This window comes from Pongo abelii, chromosome 20 (genome assembly GCF_028885655.2).
Source record: "Pongo abelii isolate AG06213 chromosome 20, NHGRI_mPonAbe1-v2.0_pri, whole genome shotgun sequence".
Classification (NCBI taxonomy): Eukaryota; Metazoa; Chordata; class Mammalia; order Primates; family Hominidae; genus Pongo; species Pongo abelii.
Genome location: NC_072005.2, coordinates 24378262 through 24402369, shown reverse-complemented (window position 1 = coordinate 24402369; position 24108 = coordinate 24378262). Strand labels below are relative to the sequence as shown.

Below are 24108 nucleotides of genomic sequence, written 5' to 3'. Positions count from 1 at the left end.
AAACACAGAAGTTGCATGGGGAGATTCTGAATGATAAGCCCAAAGACTGTACAGTAATAAATTCAATACAAACCAAACAGCATAGATTTGGTTTCAGCATTTTCGAAAATTTTTGTTTTCTAGTAAATTAGACACCTTATTAAAATAATTTATTTTGTTCAAATATTTCTTTTTGCTGCTAAAAGTAGTTTCAAACTTATACTCACACAAACATACTTACTCCTTAATTTATTTACACCTAAGGTTTATCTTTAATAGATGTATATATTTAATTTTATGTAAATCAATTCTAAGAGTCCATATGTGCTTGCAGGAAAAGGTCACATATTCAAAGAAAAATATATTAAAATTTTTAAAAATATTTATTCAGAAGTCAGAAATGTATGGATTTTACACGTTTGTATAACATTTTTTATTATGACCATAAAAATGACCCTGTAATCAATAACATTGTAAATTTAAAAATAACTAAAAGTGTAGAATTGAATTCCTTGTAATAAAAAGAATAAATGCTAGAGGTAATGGATATCTCATTTCCTCTAATGTGATTATTGTATAGAGTATGCCTGCATCAAAATATACCATATATGGCATACATATATACACATATTATGTATCCACAAAAATTAAGAAAAATAAATTTAAATGCGAAAATAAGAATAAAAATTTAACCTATAGGAACAATATTTTTAACTTAATGGCAATTTAAAGCCACTGGCAAAAAATATTGCTAAAGATGTCAGTCCATTATCTTACCAAATAGTGTATTGTTACCATCTTTTACCTACACCCTTGAGTAAGGGAATAGGTTAAAGTTAGTGGCATAAGAACACTTCATTGAATTCACAATAGTATTTAACATGTTAAAAATGTTGAATTGAAAAGCTAAGTTCACACATAATTTATAACTTAAAAATAGACTGCATATTATTCCATAGAAGTACAATTAATAAAATAACATATGACTAACTTAATTTTAACTAAAATTAAGAAAGTTTTTCATTCATAATAATGCAGAGGAATATTATTCTGAACACCTACCTCATGCATCACTCAATATTATAAGTTAACCACAAAGAGTCTCTCTACCTAAATTTTCCTCATGCATCTCACATTTTAATGTCCTTATCTTTTCATAGAAAAGGTCATAAATAATGCCTAATAAAAAAGAATCTCATATCTTTTATGCAGTAACAATTAGTCACATGCTTTCACATGTGAATACACCAGGAATGATGAAACAGCATGAATTTCAGAGTTGAACACATTATTCACTTTTAAAAAAATCTGTATTTTCCAAAAAAAAGTACTTTGAATGTAATTATAACCCTCCAAAAAATATTCTACTTTTTAAAGTTATATACAAATGTTTAGACAAATTTTAGTTTGTATTATTTTCTATACTCAGCACTCTGATTTAGTGTAATGTCTAAAGCTTGAGTGTCCTAGATATTTCTACTGTGAATTATTCTGATATTTACATAGACTTAATTTTGGATTGAATATCTTTCATATTTAATGTATCTGCAAAAATATATTTTAGTATGAACACTTTGGTGTTTTATAATTTGTAGTTTTTGAAAAAATGTTTTTCCAAATTCATTACACTTGCAGGGTTTTCTTCAATATAAACTCCCTGATGTTCAACAAAATTTTAATAACTGCCTGAGGGTTTTTCTCTAGTATAAAATGTGTACAATAAGATCTGTGGTACAAGTAAAGATATTAAAATCCTCTTCATATGTGTAATGCTTTTTCAAAATAAATGCTCTTCTATACTTTAAAGACATATCTTCTGACAGATCTTCTGAGAGTAATTAGAATTTTGATGCTTTTATTTACTATGAACTCTACAATTTTGAGTAAGATGTGAGCAGGCTTTTTTACTTTGCCTATATTTGTACATTTCTTCTCAAGTATAAATGCTTTCCTGTACAATAGGGTGTGAGCATTGTCGAAGCTTGGCCACATTGTTCACACTGGTAGTTTTCTCCAGTATGAATTATCTTACCTACAATCAAGTGTGACAATCATTTAAAGGCTTTTTCACATTCTTCACATTTCTAGGATTTTTCAGCAGAATGATTTTCTTTAAAGTTTGAGGTACTGTCAAAAGCAATAGCGCCTCTCTCAGGTTTGTAGTTTCTCTCCAGTATGAATAATCTTATATCTATTAAGAATTGAGGGTTTTTTTAGGCTTTGGCACATTATTCATACTTGTAAGATTTCTCTCCAATGAGTTATCTTATCTGTGGTGAGGTGTGAGGACCCGTTAAAGGCTTTGCCAAATTTTTCCCATTTGTAGGGTTGCTCTCCAGTATGAATTCTCTTATGTTTAGTTAGGCTTGAGGACCAGAAGAATGCTTTGCCACATTCTTCACATTTGTAGGGTTTTACTCCAGTATGAATTACCTTATGTTTAGTAAAAGTTGAAGACCGGTTAAAAGATTTGCCACATTCTTCACATTTATAGGGTTTCTCTCCAGTATGAATTCTCTTATGGTTAGTAAGGATTGAAGACTGCTTAAAGGCTTTGCCACATTTTTCACATTTGTAGGGTTTCTCTTCGGTATGAATTATCTTATGTTTAGTAAGAGTTGAGGACCAGTTAAAGGCTTTGCCACATTCTTCACATTTGTAGGGTTTCTCTCCAGTATGAATTATCTTATGTGTAGTAAGCGTTGACGACTGGCTAAAAGCTTTGCCACATTCTTCACATTTGTAGGGTTTCTCTCCAGTGTGCATCCTCTTATGTCTAGTTAGGGTTGAGGACCATATAAATGCCTTGCCACATTCTTCACATTTGTAGCGTTTCTCTCTAGTATGAATTCTCTTATGTTTAGTAAGGGTTGAGGACCAGATAAATGCTTTGCCACATTCTTCACACTTGTAAGGTTTCTCTCCAGTATGAATTATCTTATGTGTAGTAAGATTTGAAGATCGATTAAAACCTTTGCCACATTCTTCACATTTGTAGAGTTTCTCTCCAACATGAATGATTTTATGTGTAGTAAGAGTTGAGAGTTGCTTAAAAGCTTTGCCACATTCTAAACATTTGTAGCGTTTCTCTCCAGTATGAATTATCTTATGTGTAGTAAGGGTTGAGGACTGGCTAAAAGCTTTGCCACATTCTTCACATTTGTAGGGTTTCTCTCCAGTGTGCATCCTCTTATGTCTAGTTAGGGTTGAGGACCATATAAATGCTTTGCCACATTCTTCACACTTGTAGGGTTTCTTTCTAGTATGAATTTTCTTATGCTCAGTAAGGGTTGATGACCAGATAAATGCTTTGCCACATTCTTCACACTTGTAAGGTTTCTCTCCAGTATGAATTATCTTATGTGTAGTAAGATTTGAGGATCGATTAAAAGCTTCACCACATTCTTCACATTTGTAGAGTTTCTCTCCAGCATGAATTATTTCATGTGTAGTAAGGGTTGAGAGTTGCTTAGGAGATTTGCTATATTCTTCACATTTGTAAGGTTTCTCTTCAGTATAAATTTTCCTATGATTAGTAAGGGTTGAGGACCAATTAAAGGTTTTTCCGCATTCTTTACATTTGTAGGACTTCTCTCTATGATAAATGCTTTTGTGTTGGGTTTTATGTGAAAGCATGCAAAATGATTTGACACATTTTTTACATTTCAAAGATTTCTTTTCAGTATGTCTTATCTTATGTCTGTTTGAATTTAAAAATTTATAGAAGACTTTCAAATATTTATCACATTGAAATACTTTGCTCTGGGCAGTTGTGAAACACTGGTTAAGTCCATTATAACATTCTTTGTTCACCTTACACTCATCCACACTTTTACAGCCTTTTCTTAACTGTAAATTCTCATGTCCATATTTTTCATATCTTCTCAGTATTGCTTTTTGAAAAGAATCTTCCATGCCCTGCTCTGGCCAAAGGTCTTGAGCAAAATGAGGATATATACCTGAAAAAAAATTAAAAATAATAAATTATTCCACTTACTAGACTCACATGAATATAGTTTAAAAATCTTACCTATAAAATTATACAAACTGCATAGACAAGGTGGCATTGCAAAATACCACAGGCCCTAATTCTTTCATAGACATAAATGTAACAAAAACATACAGACCAAAATACATCTGTGGAAAATTCATAAATGATTTAAGTGTGTGCAGTGTCCCAGGTGAGCACAATGCAAAAAAACACACAGAAGAAAAAGAAAAGTCTGTTAAATTTACCCAATACATCTTTGCCTGGTTCCCACTATACCATAGTGTCTTTACAAGTAAATTGCCAACTCTTGGTTTCTGTTTTAAAAGAAAGGTAAAATACTGGCACAATCATTGCAATTTCTGTCTTTTAGGGTTTTTTCCTGACACTGATTTCTGTCTCTCATGACATAAAGTACTGAAAGAAATGGTGGTATATTTTGGAATGAGAGTTTAAGTCTGCTGAGACCAAAGAAAAATGTTACAGCAGTAGAGAGACTGCAGTGTGACAGAAATAGAACAGGTGTAGCAAGTGATGACTGATGCTACAAATTAACATAAGTAAACTCTCTTAACTAAAGAATAAACAAAATTTCAGACAACACCTATCCTAAGAACATGTTTAAGAAACTCTCATAATCACCAGCCAAGACAACTGTTTTCAGAATATGCCAGGACAAAGCTGCATTATAAAGATTTTGACAAGTAGCTTTTTTTAATGTCCAAATCTCAATCAAGGATTATAATATATACAAAACAGGGCAATACAATCCCACCAAAAATATCACAAAATTTTCTGAAAGAAACCATAAAAAAGATGTATACATTAATTTTAATAATTGGTAATAAACTGAATAATACTGATTAATATAGGAACAGAAACAACTATGGAAATCAGAAAAATGAGGACAAGAATAAAAAATATTTAAGATATCAAAAAACAGAAATTGTGGAGATAAAATATACACAAAAAAACTGACAGATCCTAAAAGTAAAAAAAAAAAAAAAAAAAAAAAGACGTAAAAATAAAAAAGCTCAACAAACTAGAATAACAAAAAGATATTTATAACAAACACATACATAAGCACAATTTCAAAAGTCACAGACAAAAGATTACCTTTGAAGCTGCAAGATAAAACTGATGTGCCAGGTGAGGCACGGTGGCTCACACCTGTAATCCAGGCACTTTGGGAGGCCAAGGTGGGCTGATCACCTGAGGTCAGGAGTTCGAGACCAACCTGACCAACATGGTGAAACCCCGTCTCTACTAAAACTATAAAAATTAGCCAAGCGTGGTGGTGCATGCCTCTAATCCCAGCTACTCAGGAGGCTGAAGCTGAAGAACCACTTGAACCCGGGAAGTGGAGGTTGCAGTGAGCTCAGTTCACACCACTACACTCAAGCCTGGCTGGGGGATACAGTGAGACTCTTGTCTCCAAAAACAAAAAAAGGAAAAGAAAAAAAGTGATGTGCCATTTACAAACATACTCTTATGAGATAATCAGTGAACTGTTAACAAAAATTTTGCAGGCCATAAGGGAACTGTGTGATGTAGTCATGAAAAAAATTGTGAAAAAAAAAGCTTTAATTAATTGAGAATAATACCATCAGAGAATCTGTCCTGCCAAATAAAAAAAGTAAAAACCTTCCAAAGTAACCAAATTCTAAAATAGCATATTGGAAATGCATATGCCCTACATATAAAAGGTGCTGAAAACAGTTCCTTCTACTGAAAATAACATGATTCCAGTAAAAACACAGAATCATATAAAAATACATGATTTTCTGGGAAAAATATGCAAATACACAAAAGTCAAATTTCTTAGCATTACCCTAGTGGTGCAGAAACATTTTTAATTATTCTCTGAAATTTGAAGGATAAAAGCATAGAAAACATTATAAATATTCATTAATGAATATACAATATAAAAAGATATAATTAACAACATCAATGACAAATTTGATGGAAGGCATAATGAGAACAAATTTTTGTATGCAACTTGTTTCTTTATTTATCAGATTAAAATATGTTGTTGTATCTTTTAGAAGTTATATGTAATCCCCAACATACCACAAAAATATTTGTATAAATACACAAAACAAAATAAGTCAAAGCCTATCAATAGAAATGTCAAAAAGACATAAAGGAAGATGGAAAGAGAATAAAAGACAAAGATGCAAGAATCAAATAAAATACTTAATAAAATAACAGTAAGTCTATTTCAGAAAATTATTCAAATATATATAAAATTAACTTTTAAATTGACATACTTTCAATAAATAGTTTTATTAAAATATTTTAAAAACTGAGATTCATCTTGCCTTTCTACAAGAGTCAGTTGAAATCTAATGATAAAAAAAGACTGGAAGAGGCAGGAAGAAAGTAGACATTCCATGCAAATATTAATCAAATGAGAGCAGAAACAGTCAAAATAATCTTACACAAGCTACATCTTAAGTCAAAAATTATAATATTTTATAAAATGTACTTGAAATTTAAACTCCAAAGAAACAAAGGACATCAAAAAATAATAGATTCATTCACTGGGAACCTATGAAAAATTTGTGTATATTTGTGTGTGTGTATGTGTGTATGTATCTGTGCACACACGCAGGGGTGTGTGTGTGTGTGTGTGTGTGTCTCACATTAGGGTTCCAAATATATAAAGCAAATATTGACAGAATGGAAGAAACACATACAAAGCAATACAATTACAGCAAGATATTTTAATACCACATTTTCTGTAATAAAAATAAAACAAGAAAGAATGTTAATAAGGGAACAGACTACTTAAAGGCAGTATAAAACAATTATTCCAAACAGAGTTACAGAGAACACTCCTCAACAACATCAGAATACACACCTTTCTCAATAGCTCATACAACATTTTCCTTGATAAACCATATCTTAAGCCAAAAACGAAGTCTTACCAAAATTTTTAAAAGTAAACATCTATGAACTACTTTCTATGAGTAAAATGGAGTACAAGTATAAAACAATAAGACACAAAAACTGAAAAATTTACAAATATATAGAAATTAAACAACACACCCTTGAGTGTGCTTTTAAACAAAGGTCGAAATAGTTAATATTGTGAAAAGGTCCATCCTGCTCAATGCAACAGACAGACTTAATGCAATGCTTTTCAAATTTCTCATTGCATTTTTGAAGAAACAGGAACAGCAACCCCAAAAGTATACAGAATCTCAAGAGACAATAAAGTACCCAACAATCTTCAAAAAATAAAAAGAACAATGCTGGAGGCATTAAAGTTCTTGATTAAATCACATTACAAAGCTACAGAATTAAAACAATTTGGTATGAGTATAAAGGTGAAAAAGTAGACTAATAAAATAGAATGCAGCACATATATAAACTTTCACATACATGGTCATATAAGGAGTCATTTACATAGTGATAATTATTGCAGCATTGTTACTGTAAGCCAATAGGTAAAAGCAAGGCAGATTTCTTTCACCAAATCATTCAGTAGATATAATTTAAAATATAAAAATTCTGAAATATCACTCAGTCTTCGAAAAGCAGGAAATATTGTACAAACTATAAAGATAAATGTTGATGGCATTATGCAAAATGAAATGAGCCAGCCATAAAAAGACAGATCGTATGAGATATACGAAGGAGTTGCACTCTTAGAAACAAAGAACAGACTGGTGTTTGCAAAGTGCCATAAAACAGAAAAAAATGGGGCCAGGCGTGATGGTTCACACCTGTCATCTGAGCACTTTGAGAGACCCAAGCGGGTGGATCACCTAAGGTCAGGAGTTTAAAACCAGCCTGGCCAACATGGTGAAACCCCATCTCTAATAAAAATACAAAAATTAGCCAGGCATGATGGCGGGCACCTGTAATCTGAGCTACTCAGGAGTCTGAGGGGTGAGAATCAATTGAACCTGGGAGGTGGAGGTTGCAGTGAGCTGAGATGGCGACTTTGCACTTCAGCCTGGGTGACAGAGCAAGACTCCACCTCAAAAAAAGAAAAAAAAAAAAGAAAAAAGTGGTAGTCAGTATGTATTAAGATTTAGCTTTGCAAGATAAAAACATTCTAGCAATATGTTGCATGACATTGTCAAGATAATTAGTATGACTAAAGTGAATATTTAAAAATATTTTGTGGTAAATTTGTTATTTTTTTGACAAGTAAAAATAAACAGTAATACCCAAAGGAGGTACAGAGTTATGATAGTTTTAAATTATATTCAAATCCAAAAGTGTTTCTGCCACACAAAAATCATATAGATTCATAAATAGGATGTTGAAATTACAAGAATTTTATAACTACTCATCTACACAGGATTAGAAAACCATTCACAACAAACCTATACAACAAATATACAAAAAACAAAAAACAAAAAAAAAAAGGGTAACCGGGTGTGGTGGCTCACGCCTGTAATCCCAGCACTTTGGGAGGCTGAAGAGGGTGGATCATGAGGTCAGGAGTTCAAGACCAGCCCAGCCAACATGGTAAACTCTCTCTCTACTAAAAATACAAGAATTATCTGGGTGTGGTGGTGGGCGCCTGTAATCCCAGCTAATTGGGAGGCTGAGGCAGGAAAATCACTTGAACCTGGAAGGCAGAGGTTGCAGTGAGCCAAGATCATGCCACTGCACTCCAGCCTGGTCAACAAGAGCAAAACTCTGTCTCAAAAAAAAAAAAAAAAAGGATAACTTTTATACAGGCAAACAAACATAGAGATAATTCTACTGGAAAAAGACGTGGCTGATTCATATTTGATTTTGCTCCACACGGTCTTAAATTGTACAAAGTTAAATATTGTCATGCACAATTATGATATGTACTAAAAAATCAAAACACAAATATCAGATGTATGGTGGCATACGCTAGAATATATAACACAAAAATATAAAATTGCAAAACAAAATTAAAACATGGAATGTAAAACTTATTAGATACCATCAAATAGATCAATATATTCATTAACGGAATCTTAGAAGAAGAATATGGGAAAAAAATAATAATACAGTGGTTACTTGAAGATAAAAGGTGAGAACTTCCCAAATTTTGATGTAGTAAAAGAAAAAAAAATTTGTAACCAAGAATATTTGATTTAAATTTATTTCCCTTTTAAAATAGGATGAAAACTAAAAATCTCCAAAATAAAAGTTGAGGGAGTTCATCACCACTAGCACAGTTCTTCAAAAAAATGCTACATGATGGCCAGGCACTGTGGCTCATGCCTGTAATCCTGCAGTTTTAAGAGGCCAAAGCTGTCACAACACTAAAGACCAGGAGATTCAGATCATCCTGAATAATACAGCGAGACTCTGCATATAAAAAAAAGAAATGGTCTGGGCGCGGTGGCTCACGCCTGTAATCCCAGCACTTTGGGAGGCCGAGGTGGGCGGATCACGAGGTCAGGAGACCGAGACCATCCTGGTTAACATGGTGAAACCCTGTCTCTACTAAAAATACAAAAAAAAAAAAAAAAAATTAGCCGGGCATGGTGGCAGCCGCCTATAGTTCCAGCTACTCGGGAGGCTGAGGCAGGAAAATGTCATGAACCCGGGAGACGGAGCTTGCAGTGAGCTGAGATTGCGCCACTGCACTCCAGCCTGGGCGACAGAGCAAGACTCCTTCTCAACAACAACAACAACAACAACAACAACAAAGAAATGCTAAAATGAGTCAATTTTATTTAAAAATAAAATAATACTAGACAGCATCACAAAACCGTATATAAAAATAAAGCTCTCTATTAAATGTAAATATACAAATGTAGAAATCTTTACTATCATAATGATGATGCATAAAACCCTTAAAGCTCTTCTGTAGAATATTTAAAACAATAAAAATCTGCATAAATGTTAATACACAAAATAATTTTTAATATTAATAAACTGAAAAATAGAGGTATAATTTTTATATCAATTGAAGTTGTCATGAGATTAAAATATATTTTTAATTTTTAGATGTTTTACATAAACTCCATTTTTAAGATGATGTGGTTTGGCCATGTCCCAACCCAAGTCTCATCTTTAATTCCCATATGTTGTGGGAGGGACGCGGTAGGAGGTAATTGAATCACGGGGGCAGATCTTTTCTGTGCTGTTCTCATGATAGAGAATAAGTCTCATGAAAGCTGAAGGCTTTATAAGGCAGTTTTCCTGCGCAAGCTCTTTCTTTTGTGTGCCACCATGTGAGACATGCCTTTCACTTTCCACCATGATTGTGATGACTCCTCAGTCACACGAAACTGTGACCAATAAACCTTTTTCTTCTGTAAATTGCCCAGTCTCAGGTATGTCTTTATCAGCAGCATGAAAACAGACTAATATACAAGAGGATTATGAAGATAATATTTATAGAAAGTATGCAAAACAAAATTTAAAAAATAATTGAAGCATGTCACTACACAATTAAAATAAAAGTTAAGGCAATAAAACAGTAAATAAGAAAAAACATACCACTCAAACACATAATACAATAGCAATAAGACTAGTAATTTTATTTTAAGAAATAATTTTAAATATAAATTAATTAAACTACTTAATAAAAAGAAATGTAATCTCAGGACTTTGGGAGGTTAAAGTGGGCTGATCACTGGATCTCAGAAGTTTGAGACCAACCTCAGCAATGCGGCAAAACCTTGTCTCAACCAAAAATACAAAAAAACTGGCAGGACATGATGCTACACACTTGTAACCCAGCTACCTGAGAAGCTGCAACAGGCCAGATAACTTCTTCATCATTTAAAAATATATAGGGGAAACACATGACAATAATCTTAGCGCCATTTTCTTAGATACAACATTAAATGCATAAGCAACAAAGAAAAAAAAAAAATTTAACTATACTACACTTCAAAATTTCTGCACAAGTAAACATTTAATAGAGGGATAAGGCCTCCTAGAAAATGGGTGAAAATATTTACAAATCACATGTGATAGGAGTCAATATTCAAAAAATATAAACGACTTTTAAAACTAAACAATAAATTTGAATGAATTTATTTAGAAATAGGCAAATAATTGAAATACATTTTCATCAAAAAACACAAATAAAAAAATTTGAAAGGACACACAAAATTTCTCATTTGTAGAGAAATGCATAAAAATCACAATGAAAAAAAAAAAATCCCTCACATCCATTTAAATGGCCACTATCAATTTTTTAAAAACACCTAATCTGTTGATGATGCAGTAAAACCCTTGGCCAGGCGAGGTGGCTCACGCCTGTAATCCCAGCACTTCGGGAGGCTGATGTGGGCAGATTTCGAGGTCAGGAGTTCAAGACCAGCCTGACCAACAGGGTGAAACCCCATCTGTACTAAAAATACAAAAATTAGCCAGATGTGGTGGCACGTGCCTGTAATCCCAGCTACTAAGGAGGCTGAGGCAGGAGAATCGCTTGAAACCCGGGAGGCGGAGGTTGCAGTGAGTCAAGATTGTGCCACTGAGCTCCAGTCTGGGTGACAAAGGGAGACTCCATCTCAAAAAAAAAAAAAAAAAAAAAGAAAAAAAGAAAAAAACCCATGTGAATTGTTGGTGGAAAACAAGGATGCACATATTATTTTATAATGTTATAAATGTACTTCAAATAACTAAAAATAAAATTATCAAATACAGCAATTACATTTATGAATCTATATCTAAAATATGCAACAAAAGACCTTGAAGACATGTTTGATAGAATGGAATATTATTCAGCCTTTAAAAAAAATCTTGTCACATTTAAAGATACACTTTGAGAATATTATGTCCACTGAAATAAACCAGTAACGAAATGATGGATGTTATGATTTTACTTATATGAAATATATAAAATAGTCACACTCATAAAAACAGAAGGTGGAAGGGTGTTTGTCAAAGGCTGGAGAGAGCATAAAACAGGTAAATGTTATTTAAGGGATATTGAGTTTTAGTTTTACAAGATGCAAAATTTCTAGAAGTCTTTTGCATAACAATGTGAATATAGTTAACATGCCTGAAATATACAGGGTTTTTTTTTTTTTTTTTGAAACAGGGTCTCAATCTGTCACCCAAGCTTGAATGCAATGGCACAATTATGGCTCACTGCAGCGTCACAATCTCAGGCTCAAGTAATCCTGCCCCTCAATCTCTCAAGTAGCTGGGACCACAGGTGTACACCACCATGCCTGGCTATTTCTTAGAAAAAAATGTTTGTAGAGAGGGTGTCTCCATATTTTGCCCAGGTTTGTATCAAACTTTTGGGCTCAAGCAATCCTCCTGTCCTGGCCTCTCAAAATCCTGGTTTTAAAGATGTGAGCCACCACCATGCCTGGCCCTGACATGTACATTAAAATAGATTTAAGAAGGTAAATTATATGTTGTGTTTTTACAACAAATATTTTTTAAAAATACAGAATTATACATCTTTTTAAAAATTACCTTCAAATCACAAAAGTGTTTTTCTTACACAAAGAAAATACATATTTATCACTAAACACATGGTGAAAATAAGACTATTTCCAAGGCTACTCACTTAGACAAGATAAAATCAACACTGAAAATGAGTTAAGAGGCCGGGCATGGTGGCTCATGCCTGCAATCCCAGCACTTCGGGAGGCCAAGGCAAGCAGATTACCTGAGGTCAGGAGTTTGAGACCAGCCTGACCAACATGGCAAACCCCATCTCTAATAAAAAAAAAAAAAAATACAAAATTAGCCTGGGATGGTGGCACATGCCTGCAATCCCAGCTACTCAGGAGGCTGAGGCTAGAGAATCACTTAAACCCGAGAGGTGGAGGAAGTTGCAGTGAGCTGAGATCACATGCACTGTACTCCAGCCTCGGCAACAAGAGCAAAACTCTGTCTCAAAAAAAGAAAAAAGAAAAAGAAAATGAGCTAAGAAAGAATATATACAAGTAAACTATAACAAAATTTGGGTCATATTTGTAGACATAAACACACACATATAGATAATCTGACTATGACAGACATAAGGCTCATTTATCTTTTAATTAAACCCGACATTGACTTAAAGTATACAAACAGAATTGCCAATTGTCTAAAATTATAATGCATGAAATCAATAGACACAATAAACTGATATTAAGAAACCTGCACTTAAAAAACACACTAATATAGAACTGCAAGATAATAATGAAAGAAATGTTTACTCATAAAATCTAGTTGGCAAGATTAATGTACATTAACAATTTGTCTAGATAACTGCAATGTTTGACTGTGTGCATTCAGGGAAGGCAGGCGTTTTAAATTAATGGCATCTATTATGTAGCAATAAAATTTCAGAATAAATGCATCAAAATCATAATTAGGAGATGCTAATGAGAAACTTTTAATAGATAAGCATTTAAAAGAAACTAGTCTCAATTTTTATGTTTTAAATACATGTTATTTTACACAAAATAAAACCACTGTAATCCAAGTTTAGAAGCAAAGAATGGCCTTACATTGCTAAATTATGTATATATTTAGCAGAATATGGTTAGAGCCTCACATATAAAACAAATATTTGGGGAATAAATTATGCTATTATTTAGATATAGGCTGATAAAAGTGGTTGAAAATTCTATAATTCCTTTCTTTTTGAGACGGAGTCTCCGCTATGTCTCCCAGGCTAGAGTGCAGTGGCATGATATTGGCTCACTGCAACCCCCACCTCCCAGGTTCAAGCGATTCTCCTGCCTCAGCCTCCCTAGTAGCTCAGACTACAGGCATGTGCCGCCACGCCCGGATAATTTTTTGTATTTTTAGTAGGGACAGGGTTTCATCGTGTTAGCCAGGATGGTCTCAATCTCCTGACCTTGTGATCCACACACCTCAGCCTCCCAAAGTTCAGGGATTACAGGCGTGAGCCTCCGCGCCTGGCTCTATAATTCCTTTTTGCCTGCCTGCATACTAATTATCTAATTTAATTCAGGCACAACATGTATATTCTAGTATATTGCCCTAAATATCTGAATCTAAAATTACAGATAAATTTGAAGTAGAAAACAGTAAAAATTTATATGGAGAGCGACATTAATAACAAAAAATTAAAGGTGCCTTATTTGCTTATCCTCTGACAGCAAGAAAATTTGTCAGCCATTGCTGACAAAAATGCCTTTATGAGAGAACCAGGCATCATGGTTCATACCTGTAATGACAGCTACATGGTACATGAAAGTTGAAGAATTGTTTTCGGTCAAAATATTAAGACTTGCCTGGGTTATGTTACAATACCCCAGATCAAAAATAAGTGTCTTTAAAAGAACTCTGAGATCCGGGAAAGGAGTTGTGAAACTCTGCTAAAGCCCAAGATTGAAGGTAACCCTTTTCAGAAGGCAAGTCCTCATCCAGGTGGCAAACTACAGAACTACTGTTTTTGGCTAAAGAAAATAAATTGTTCCACCTAACTGGGTTCCCCTGAGAATTTTAAACTTACTCTGTAAATGTCCCAAACTCTTCCCAGTCACAGTCTGGGGGAGGTCCTGCCTTTCCAGAGGCCTGGAGAAAGACACCCATTTACAGCCATGCTGGCAGGCCTGCAGACCTTGACCTTTACTGTGGTCCCTGAAGCAGTTACATGACTCAGTTCCAGCTCCCTGAGCCATAGTTCATGGCTGGTTTTGCCTACATAGAAACCCAAAGTTACCTGGGAAAATACTCTCCTGTACTCAGTGAAAGCCATGCTTATCCACATCCTGATATAAAACGCACCATATGCAGGCCTGACTGCAGAAACCTGCCCTTGGGTCTGCCCTGCACAGCAAAGTCCTGAAGGATATTCAATCTGTCCAAAAATTAAATGAGAATTACAACTATCCAAGCTCCATTTAACAAGACAACTGAACGTGGACCCTTGCGCAAACCCAGCAGCCTTAAGGCCAAGCTACAACCCCTTCACTACAAACCCAGAGGACATTCTATCACTCTGGGGGCCCAACAAAAATACATTTTTACTTTCTGAAACCAGTTTATAAAACTTGAAGAGGTGTTTGCTCCTTCAAATTTACAGACACTAATGCAAAACTAGCTTCTATTTTAACATAGCACTGAAAGCATGTGGAAGACAAAATAGTCAAAAGAAAAATTTAAAGTCATTGAAATTGAAGACCAATTAAGTAAAATGTTGCTGTTTGTAGATCATGTAATCATATACGTATATGTATATATAGAGAGAGTACATTAAAACCTGTTTAAACTAATGAATACACTCAGTTAATTAACAAAATATAAAATTAATATACAAGTTATGGTTCCATACACTTAAACTATCTGATAAAATGGAGGAAAAAAAAACTTAAATACAATAGCAGTGAAATACTCAATTTTAGAACAAATTTAAACAAGGAGCTCATAAGTCTTTTAAGTGAAAGATATATCAATGAAAAAAATTAGAGAGGACACAAATAAATTTTAAAATGTTTTATTTCTGTTGAAAGAATAAGTATTATGAAACTGCCATATTATCCAAAGTGACCTGTAGATTCAATGAACTCCTTATCAAAATTCCAGTGTTTTTCTTCACAGTAATGAAAAATGCAGTCCTAAAATGTACATGAAACTACAATAAACTTTGAATAGCCAAAGCAATCTTGAGGAAAAAGAACAAAGCAGAAGGACATCCTACTTTATACTTTCAAACTATATTTCAAGACTATAGTAATGAAAACAGGATCAAATGTGCAGAAAAATAAACCAAAAAGAAAAAACCCAATAGAACAGAAACTACTACTCTCACACATTTCAGACATGATGCAAAAAGAGAACTTAAAAAATAGTTTAACATAGAGTATCTCAAAATTATGGAGATAGATCTGTCTGTCCACAAAACAAGAAAAAAGAAGTCAAATTGTACACTCTTTTGTATGCCATGAACAGTACTTTGGCTGTCACTGTAAACTTGAAGGAAGATCATTGAAGGGAAAGTAGAATTCTTAGATTTTATAGGTATAAGCAGAAGATGGCCCTATGTGAGAGTATAATTAAAAAAAAAAATTCAGGCTTCCCAGAAACTATTTCCTTTGGAACACAGCTTCCTAAATCACTTTAAAGAGTGGCTTTCTTCTTGACTTTGGACCTTTCATCCATGTCACCTGTTGTATTCACTCTCACCTACCTGAGGGTTCATCCACCATCTCATGTCGCTTCATATTCCAGGGCTCTTTCCCTTGCTCCAGAGAGGTGATCAGGTCTGGCTTAGAGACAGCAATACCTGTTTTATTAAAAATAACTAAATGAATCTTGCTTATATTCTCCAATTACCAACTTAGTAATGTGCTCAGTAAAGAGGATATAATAGAATATGCTAACAAATTTATTCTAATACACTAATTTATAACAGAAATTTTTAAATATTTAGAAAATATTTTAATTTTTTAGATTCTTAATTTCACTGCCTGGTACTACTGAATCAAAAATTGGTGATGCCAATTAGATTTTAAGGTGTAACAATATTTTATGTCACTGAACTTCTGAAATTAGCCTTAATCTAAAGTGCAGGACACAGATTAGCTCAGGAATGCAGAAAGTTCAGGTCAAGATGAAACATCTTGAAGAAATTCCTTTCTCAACAGACAAATCCCCAGTATTTTCTTGAAAACAGAAATCTAAAAGCATAAATTACCAGAAAACATTCTAAAGAAAAATAAAAGCTTTAGTTTATGTTAGGAATTTTGTATTAAAGTTATCCTCACCCAGGAAGGCCAGGTTTCTGTAGTTCTCTAACATCACATTTCTATATAAATTCTGCTGTGCAATGTCCAGGTGTTGCCACTCCTCCAGAGAGAATTCTATGGCCACATCCATAAATGTCAACAGTCCCTGGAAAACACACATGAACACACATATTTACAAAGTGGCTATGGGCAGAAATTTTCATTTGACTCAAGGTAAAATTAGAGTAAATAGAACTGGTTCTGACTTATAAGAGTGATTGAAATTATCCAATAAAATAATTGTCAACACATGAACATTTTCTAATGTATTCTCTAACTCTGAGAAAAGAGAGTGGCAAAATATCCACAACATCAGTGTATATGTGATACTTGTCTGGATGATAACATGTAAAATTGAAGGCATAAACACTAACATACATTTTTGAGTGCTACATTTACATAATACAGAATGAGTTATGTATATTTTTCAGATGAAAAAGACATAGTTGTTTATAATTTTCAGACAAAATAGACACCTTGAGTTAGAAGGTACCGCTCAAATTTTAATGTGTACAATAAACTGGACATCTTGTTAATGCAGATTATTTTTTTGGGAGATCTGAAATAAAGTCTGAGTTAATGAATCTCTACCAAGTTCACCAGTAATGCCAATGTTTTGGCCCCAAAAGTCTATTTTGTCAAACATCCAGTAAGTGGAAGCGCCTGTTTTTTTTTTTTGTTTTTTTTTTTCAGTTTTCCTAGCCTATAAACAAAGATGAGAGCTTTCATTTACCACAGAAAAATAAATGCAAAGAAAACCTACAAAAAAAACAATAGACAAAAAACAAAAGGCAGCCAGATTAAACGTGATGGTTTATGCACATCAGCTCCATAAAGATACCTAATGATGAAAAGAAAAATAATTCTATAGTGAAAAAATCTGTAAGAGAGCTTATTGAGTTATTAGCATCAACATCAACTGCACTAGGACAAGATTTTATAGTATGCTGATCCACCCAGAAGGACACAACATTACTACTGAGATATTGTACCCACTAAAGTAAATTACAGTCTGAATTTAACCATAAGAAAACATCAGTTTTATGGGAAGTTCAAGATACAGATATCTTTCATGTTCTGCAATTTTTAATAGTGATTTTAAGTAGTCTTTCTATAGCACCTTAATAAGGAGGTATCTCTTGATAACTTTTTCAGAACTTTCTGGGTAATAAATGCCATCCTGTTTAAATGAGCATTTTCTTAATTGTGTAATGCATACAGATAAAAAGAACACAGATAGAACCTCAACATTACATGTTCTACATCTTTACTAAGAACCCCAGGTTTTCCCCATAGAAATATTGAGTATCCACACCTCTCCATGTTCAACGGCCACAAGGAGAACATTTTTAATATTGCAGATCACAAATTCATGGTGAGAATCCTGCATGGCATATAAAAAGCCATGATGTAGAGAAGGCTCTGGTATATAGAAAAATTTTTCAGACACCCTCAACTATCATAAGCATTTTTAAAAGTAGTTAAGACAAACTCATTAGGGAGAAAAAACACAGGTATAGAAGTGAAGATTTCCAAGTACTAAATGCAAGGCATTCCAGAAAGCAGAGTAGACACAGCTCTTGATCTGGGACATGTTTAGCTGAAAAAAGGTCACTTTTTCTCTCTCCTCCTCTAGAATTCTTTCTCAGATGAGACTTTCTGGGCTAATTACACCTGCATCTTGAGAATATGCCTTTAAAAATTTGAGCACCACATGTTCACCTGTTACCACCACACTCAAAGTCAGAAGGCCCAAGACACAAAAACTCTACCCATTTCTGTCCTTTACAACAAAAAAGATTCAGGAACAATGAGCTGCTCCACAGAGAGAAAAATATAAGTTTCTCTTCTTTTTGTCCCCAGGTGCCCTGCCCTGTTACAAACCCCAGCAGTTTCTGCTACAGTAATAGAAATATTGAATCCCAGCACTTTGGGAGGCCAAAGCAGGTGGATCACGAAGTCTGGAGTTCAACAGCAGCCTGGCCAACATGGTGAAACCCCATCTCTACTAAAAATACAAAAATTGGCTGGGTGTGGGGTCTCACGCCTGTGATCCCAACACTTTGGGAGGCCAAGGCAGGTGGATCACCTGAAGTCAGGAGTTCAAGATCAGCCTGGCCAACAGGGTGAAACCCCATCTCTACCAAGCATACAAAACAGCTGGGCATGGTGGCAGGCACCTGTAATCCCAGCTACTCGGGAGGCTGAGGCAGGAGAATTGATTGAACCCGGGAGGCGGAGGTTGCAGTGAGCCGAGATCGTGCCATTGACTCCAGCCTGGATGACAGAGCAAGACTCCATCTCAAAAAAAAAAAAAAAAAGGGGGGGAAAGAAATATTGGCCACACTGTCCTGTCCTCACCAAACTCAAACAGAACAGATTCCTAGAACATTCTTTAGTGCAAAAGTGGAACTTAACTCTGATGAATGTATCTTGAACTCCTCATATTTGATTCTGGCACCTGAGAGTCACATGAGGCACTTAATTAAAACAAATAGGCACTTTCACCCAGAACGGAAACTGTGAAAAGGGCATAAGTAAAGAGAGTTCTGCAAATTGGCCATGTGATTCTAATTAGAAGCCTGATCTTATAACCACTTACCTAAGCATTGTCACTCAAGCTTTAATGAGCTTATGAATCACTTGGTAAAATTGGCCCCACTCTATGTAATGTGATTCTGCAGGTTTGGAAATGGTCCATAAATGGGTGTTCTAAACAAGTCTTCTGTCAATGCTGGTGTCACTCTCTCTGGGTTCATTATTAGCATTAGTTAGAAAAATGAGGTACAGCACAGAGCCCCTTACACTCAGCACTTTTGTAACAACACAAATACTTCTGATGCAAATGAAGACAACCATTCTCTATCTTAAAGTATCATATCATTTTCTGGCTCTTTAAAGTTTACAGAGAAAACAGAAAGCAGCAATTTTCTGAGTAAGTCTGCATTTGGAAAACAACATGTGCACATGTATTAATGCAATGTTTATTAAGCAGGTACTATGTGATCAATAGAATGTTACAGAGCACTGTGATAGCACATTATCTGATTCTAATAATACCCTGTGAGTTGATACTAAGCGTCCAATAAATCCAAGGATTTAGAATAAAGACCCAGCATTTTTATTTCCTCTTCTGTTTATCAGAGTTTTTTAAAATGCATAGAATAAAATCTAAATACAGACAGATGAGAAGGATACAGATAGAGTTTAATGAAATGTAGATGAATTTTTATTGTATTTATATTTGCTATTTTGTGACTTGTGAATCAACTACTATATCTGCAGGAACAGAAAACAAGTTGCTAAATGGAATGTCTCTGTAAACACTGGTTTTCATATAAAATTATTAAATTAAGACCCTATAATACATGTTATATTTTCCATTTATCTGCTATTGGGTTTCAGAAAATTGTGAGCACCAACTCTAAAAAGGCAGCAGGATTCATCACCCAAAACTCTGATCTCTTCTAGTTAGTTCTGTGAGGCAAGACTCCGGGGTAGGGCAAGACCTAAATAAGGCCTTCAAAAAGGGTGAATCTAAACAGGGCTGAAGCAGGGTGTAGAGTTGATGTAAAATTCTGTTTTTTACACCACTGGGGAGTATTTTTATTTGTTTCTTTTTTTAAGCTTACCTAAAAGAAAAAAAAACACCTTAAATCTCAGAGTTTGTGTAATTTTAATCTTTTTTAGCCCCACTGCCCTCTCAATTTTATATCACATATTAATAAGCAATTTAAACAAATCCATTAAGGTTTTCTAGAATAATGTTTTAGAAGATAAATAAGTATTCTTGGCAAGGCAAAAAATAACTTTTGTTTATTAATATATGTTCAGGTATAGACATCTGAAGTTACAATATAAAGAAAATGGCCCAAATAAAGCCCACATTTTTGCACACATCTATTTATTGTACCCACCATATGATGCATAATTAAATCATTTATCCAGTTGCTAGTCTAGACTAAAAGTTCCTGCATGGTAGGGACCATGACTGCTTCATCTATTTTTCTAATGACTATATGAAATGGAAGCAATTAGTTTATCTGTTTGAGTCTGCAGACCTCCTCCTTGTTTTTCACCCAAGTACCAGGGGACTGGAGAAACACTCACCTGGGTACCAACCAAAGACATCTCTTCTATGAGGGGAGGAACAATCACAGGATGACTCATTTCGTTTACACTAAGACAGAAGAAAAATTACCCACTCTTGTCAGCCTGACACAATTCTGTTCTGGACAGTCTCAAATGTCTCAAAGACACCTAGGTGATTGTGAGAGCATTTCCAGTGACCCTGGACTGATGGTTCAATAGCAAGCCAGCAGGAGAGACTCAGGCTGATTCTAAATAGAAAATGGAAGTACCCTGGTGGAGCTGCAGAACCTGGATCACCTGTCCTGATTAGCTAGCTTTTGGGTATGTAGAAGTGCAAGAATACTCTAATATCACATTTTCCAGGTAGGTATACTTGTGCTCAGGGCTCTGGCTACTTTGTGGCCTTGATCTCTCACTCCTAAGATGCTTCTTTACACTTAAGAGATTCTGCCATCAGATTCTATTTACACCTGGAGCCTCTCACATAACTGTAGCAGGTGAAAACACAAGATGTGAAAAGGTCAAAGAGCCACACTCTCAAAGGAGGGATCTAAACTGTCTATGTTGACATCTCACAAGGCAGAAAACACCTCCTATTGGTTTTCTGTACATTCTCAATCTAAAGTCGGACTCTGTTTTATAAATTCCAGGCAGAGGCCAGACCTTATTTGCAGATTCTAAATAAAATAAACATCATTCTGCATTTTTGGCTGTTACAGCAAGTAGAGTACAATCAAAAGATCTACTCATAGAGGCTGCTCTAGAAAATTTTAAATAATATTTTACCTAAAAAAAGGCTGACATGGGCTGGGTGCCATGGCTCATGCCTGTAATTCCAGCACTTTGGGAGTCCGAGGCAGGTGGATCCCCTGAGGTTGAAGGATCACCTGAGGTTGGGAGTTTGAGACCAGCCTGACCAACATGAAGAAACCCCATCTCTACTAAAAATACAAAATTAGCCGGGCATGGTGGCCCATGCCTGTAATCCCAGCTGTTCAGGAAGCTGAGGCAAGAGAATCACTTGAACTTGGGAGGCAGAGGTTGCAATGAGCCAAGATCAAGCCATTGCACTCCAGCCTGGGCAACAAGAGCAAAACTACACCTAAAAAAAAAAAAAAAAAAAAAAAAAAAGCTGACACAACATGAATATAAGTAGACAGTTTATTTGGGCCAAGCTTAAGTATTGTAACTTGAGAAGAAATATTCAAGATGCCTGGAATTTACACTTTGATTAGCAGCAGTTACAAGGGGATTTGTGAAGGCAAAAAAAAAGAGAGACATACAAACTTGTTTGTCAGAAATTCTTGTTTAAATAAATAACTTTAATTATTGATTGACTATACATTAAGGGTAAGGGTATAGAATATAGTGTCCAGTGTGACATTATTAGTTTAACCTACATCTACCTGTGGCAATAGTGAATGGTTTCAAGAGATGAATACATAGTTGAAGGAAGGGAGAAAGATGTAATTGTGCTCTTATTTTAATGTCTGTCTGAGTTTTATAAGTAAAAAGACTTTCATTCCTCAAATAAAAGTTTTGGATTTTTTTTTTTTTTCAAATTTCAAGACCTAGATTTAGAATTCAGAGCTGCAGATTTAGGTCCCAGATGGGTGGAGTAGCAGCAGTTGTTACCTGCAATTGTGAGCATTTTAGCGAGAGAAGGGAAAGAGAAGTGGAGATTCTCATGTCTCCATCTCTACTCAATGCACACTGTTACTCTGATTAGGTTTCTGGGCTCCATGGTCTCTGAATCAGTTTCAGTTCTGAAGATATAAGAGTCATTGAATGAAGTAAAATGACTAATATCTGCCCTATAAAGTTTGTAGAAATCTGGTCTAGCCCCTCTAGAAGTGACTACAGAGGACTATAGATACCAAATAGACAGAGACACAATTCTGCTTGCATATTTAAGTGACAGCATGCACTTTAGAGCATAATTGTGAGTTGACTGGAAGACTAAGAGGGAAAGTCCCCTTTAAAATAAAGCTTGGTTGGCACCTTATGTGTTTATATTATGTCTGGTAATTCTAGACAGTGTTTGAAAAATATAATTTTTAAAAAATTCTCTTCAGCCCCAGAGAAACCAAAATAATGTAACAGAAAACTGTTTCATTATACACTTAAATCTGAATGTCACATGTATTACAGTCAGTCTACTTAAGAGACTAAAAAGACAGAAAGACAGTTACCATAATTAGTTCACAAGTAGAAGAATTTACAGCACCATGCCATACATAGTTCATCCTAAATTCACTTGGTCATTTGGGAGGCCATCCATGTATGCTAATTGGTTATATTCAATGACAAAATAAGCTTTTCACATCTTCATGACAGAAGGTAGTTTTGCAACTTGAAGCCAGGTAACTGCTTAAGGTAGACTTTCACTCTTCTACAAAAGTGATTGAAAAGGGTGCTATCTTTTTGGCTACTTGCATTTTAAATCAGTGACTCTCTACTCCCTGAAGACTGGGCTAGAGCACTCTTGCTTCCCCTCTTCTGGTGGCCAGTGTCCTCTTTTGTTTCCTACCATCTGCCACTGACATACAGCCCACAGCACAGGGCTCACAGCTGGCAGCTCACATCTTAGGTGAATGCCAATTCCCACAGCAGCACTTTAGTGTCATATCAAAGAGTGAAGCCTGGCTGGGCATGGTGGCTCATGCCTGTTATCCTAGCCCTTTGGGAGGCTGAGGCTGGTGAATCATGAGGTCAGGAGTTCAAGACCAGCCTGGCCAACATGGCGAAACCCCATCTCTACTAAAAATAAAAAATAAAAAATAAAAAATAAAATAGCTGGGCGTGGTGGAGGGCACCTGTAATTTCAGCTACTCGGAGGCTGAGGCAGAAGAATTGCTTCAACCTAGGAGGCAGAGGTTGCAGTGAGCTGAGATCGTGTCACTGCACTCCAGCCTGGGAGACAGGGCAAGACTGTCTCAAAAAAAAAAAAAAAAAAAAGAGTGAAGCCTGAGCTGCAGAAGGAGAGCCTCCAGGCCTCTTCGGTAGAATTGCACCTTCACAATAATGGTAATGAGAGCATTGTTTAAGCCACAGTTTCTATTTATAATGGTTACATGGAAAAAATCCTGCTGGATTTCCAGCATGCATCCAGATAAAGCTAGCTCCAAGAGTTCTCACTGCAATAGCCCATGTCTTTCAGAGATATTATTGGATACTAATAGGGCTTCTAAAATAGATATACAAAGCATTCAAAAGAAAAACAGCTCTCATTCCAAGAAAGATTATATTGAGAAAAAAGGAAGTTAAAAGCCTCTTTAAAAAACCTGAGATTAGATATAAGATTGCTCAAGTCAGTCAGAAAATATTCCTCTAAAAAGAATTTCTCTCTAAATACCCAAGGTGCATAGCTACTCTCAGCATGAG

The 24108-nt window shown here is 34.9% G+C and overlaps 1 protein-coding gene across 45 annotated transcripts in view; it reads right to left on the bottom strand.

The window, feature by feature from the left end:
* Window positions 1-343: 343 nt before the first annotated feature.
* Window positions 344-24108, bottom strand: part of ZNF254 (zinc finger protein 254) — an 85772-nt gene continuing 62007 nt past the window's right edge. For 42 of the 45 annotated variants that reach the window (XM_063719403.1, XM_063719410.1, XM_063719405.1 and 39 more), the window contains 3 exons: window positions 16612-16738; window positions 16035-16130; window positions 344-3938 (listed from right to left, as the gene is read on the bottom strand). In XM_063719403.1, coding sequence (XP_063575473.1) covers window positions 2212-3938; window positions 16035-16130; window positions 16612-16723 — 1935 coding nt within the window. In that variant the 5' untranslated portion in view covers window positions 16724-16738 and the 3' untranslated portion in view covers window positions 344-2211. Of the gene's footprint in view, window positions 3939-14632; window positions 14706-16034; window positions 16131-16611; window positions 16739-18927; window positions 19153-24108 lie in introns of those variants that run through there. The other 3 variants (XM_063719435.1, XR_010138451.1, XR_010138452.1) reach the window with 3 other exon arrangements.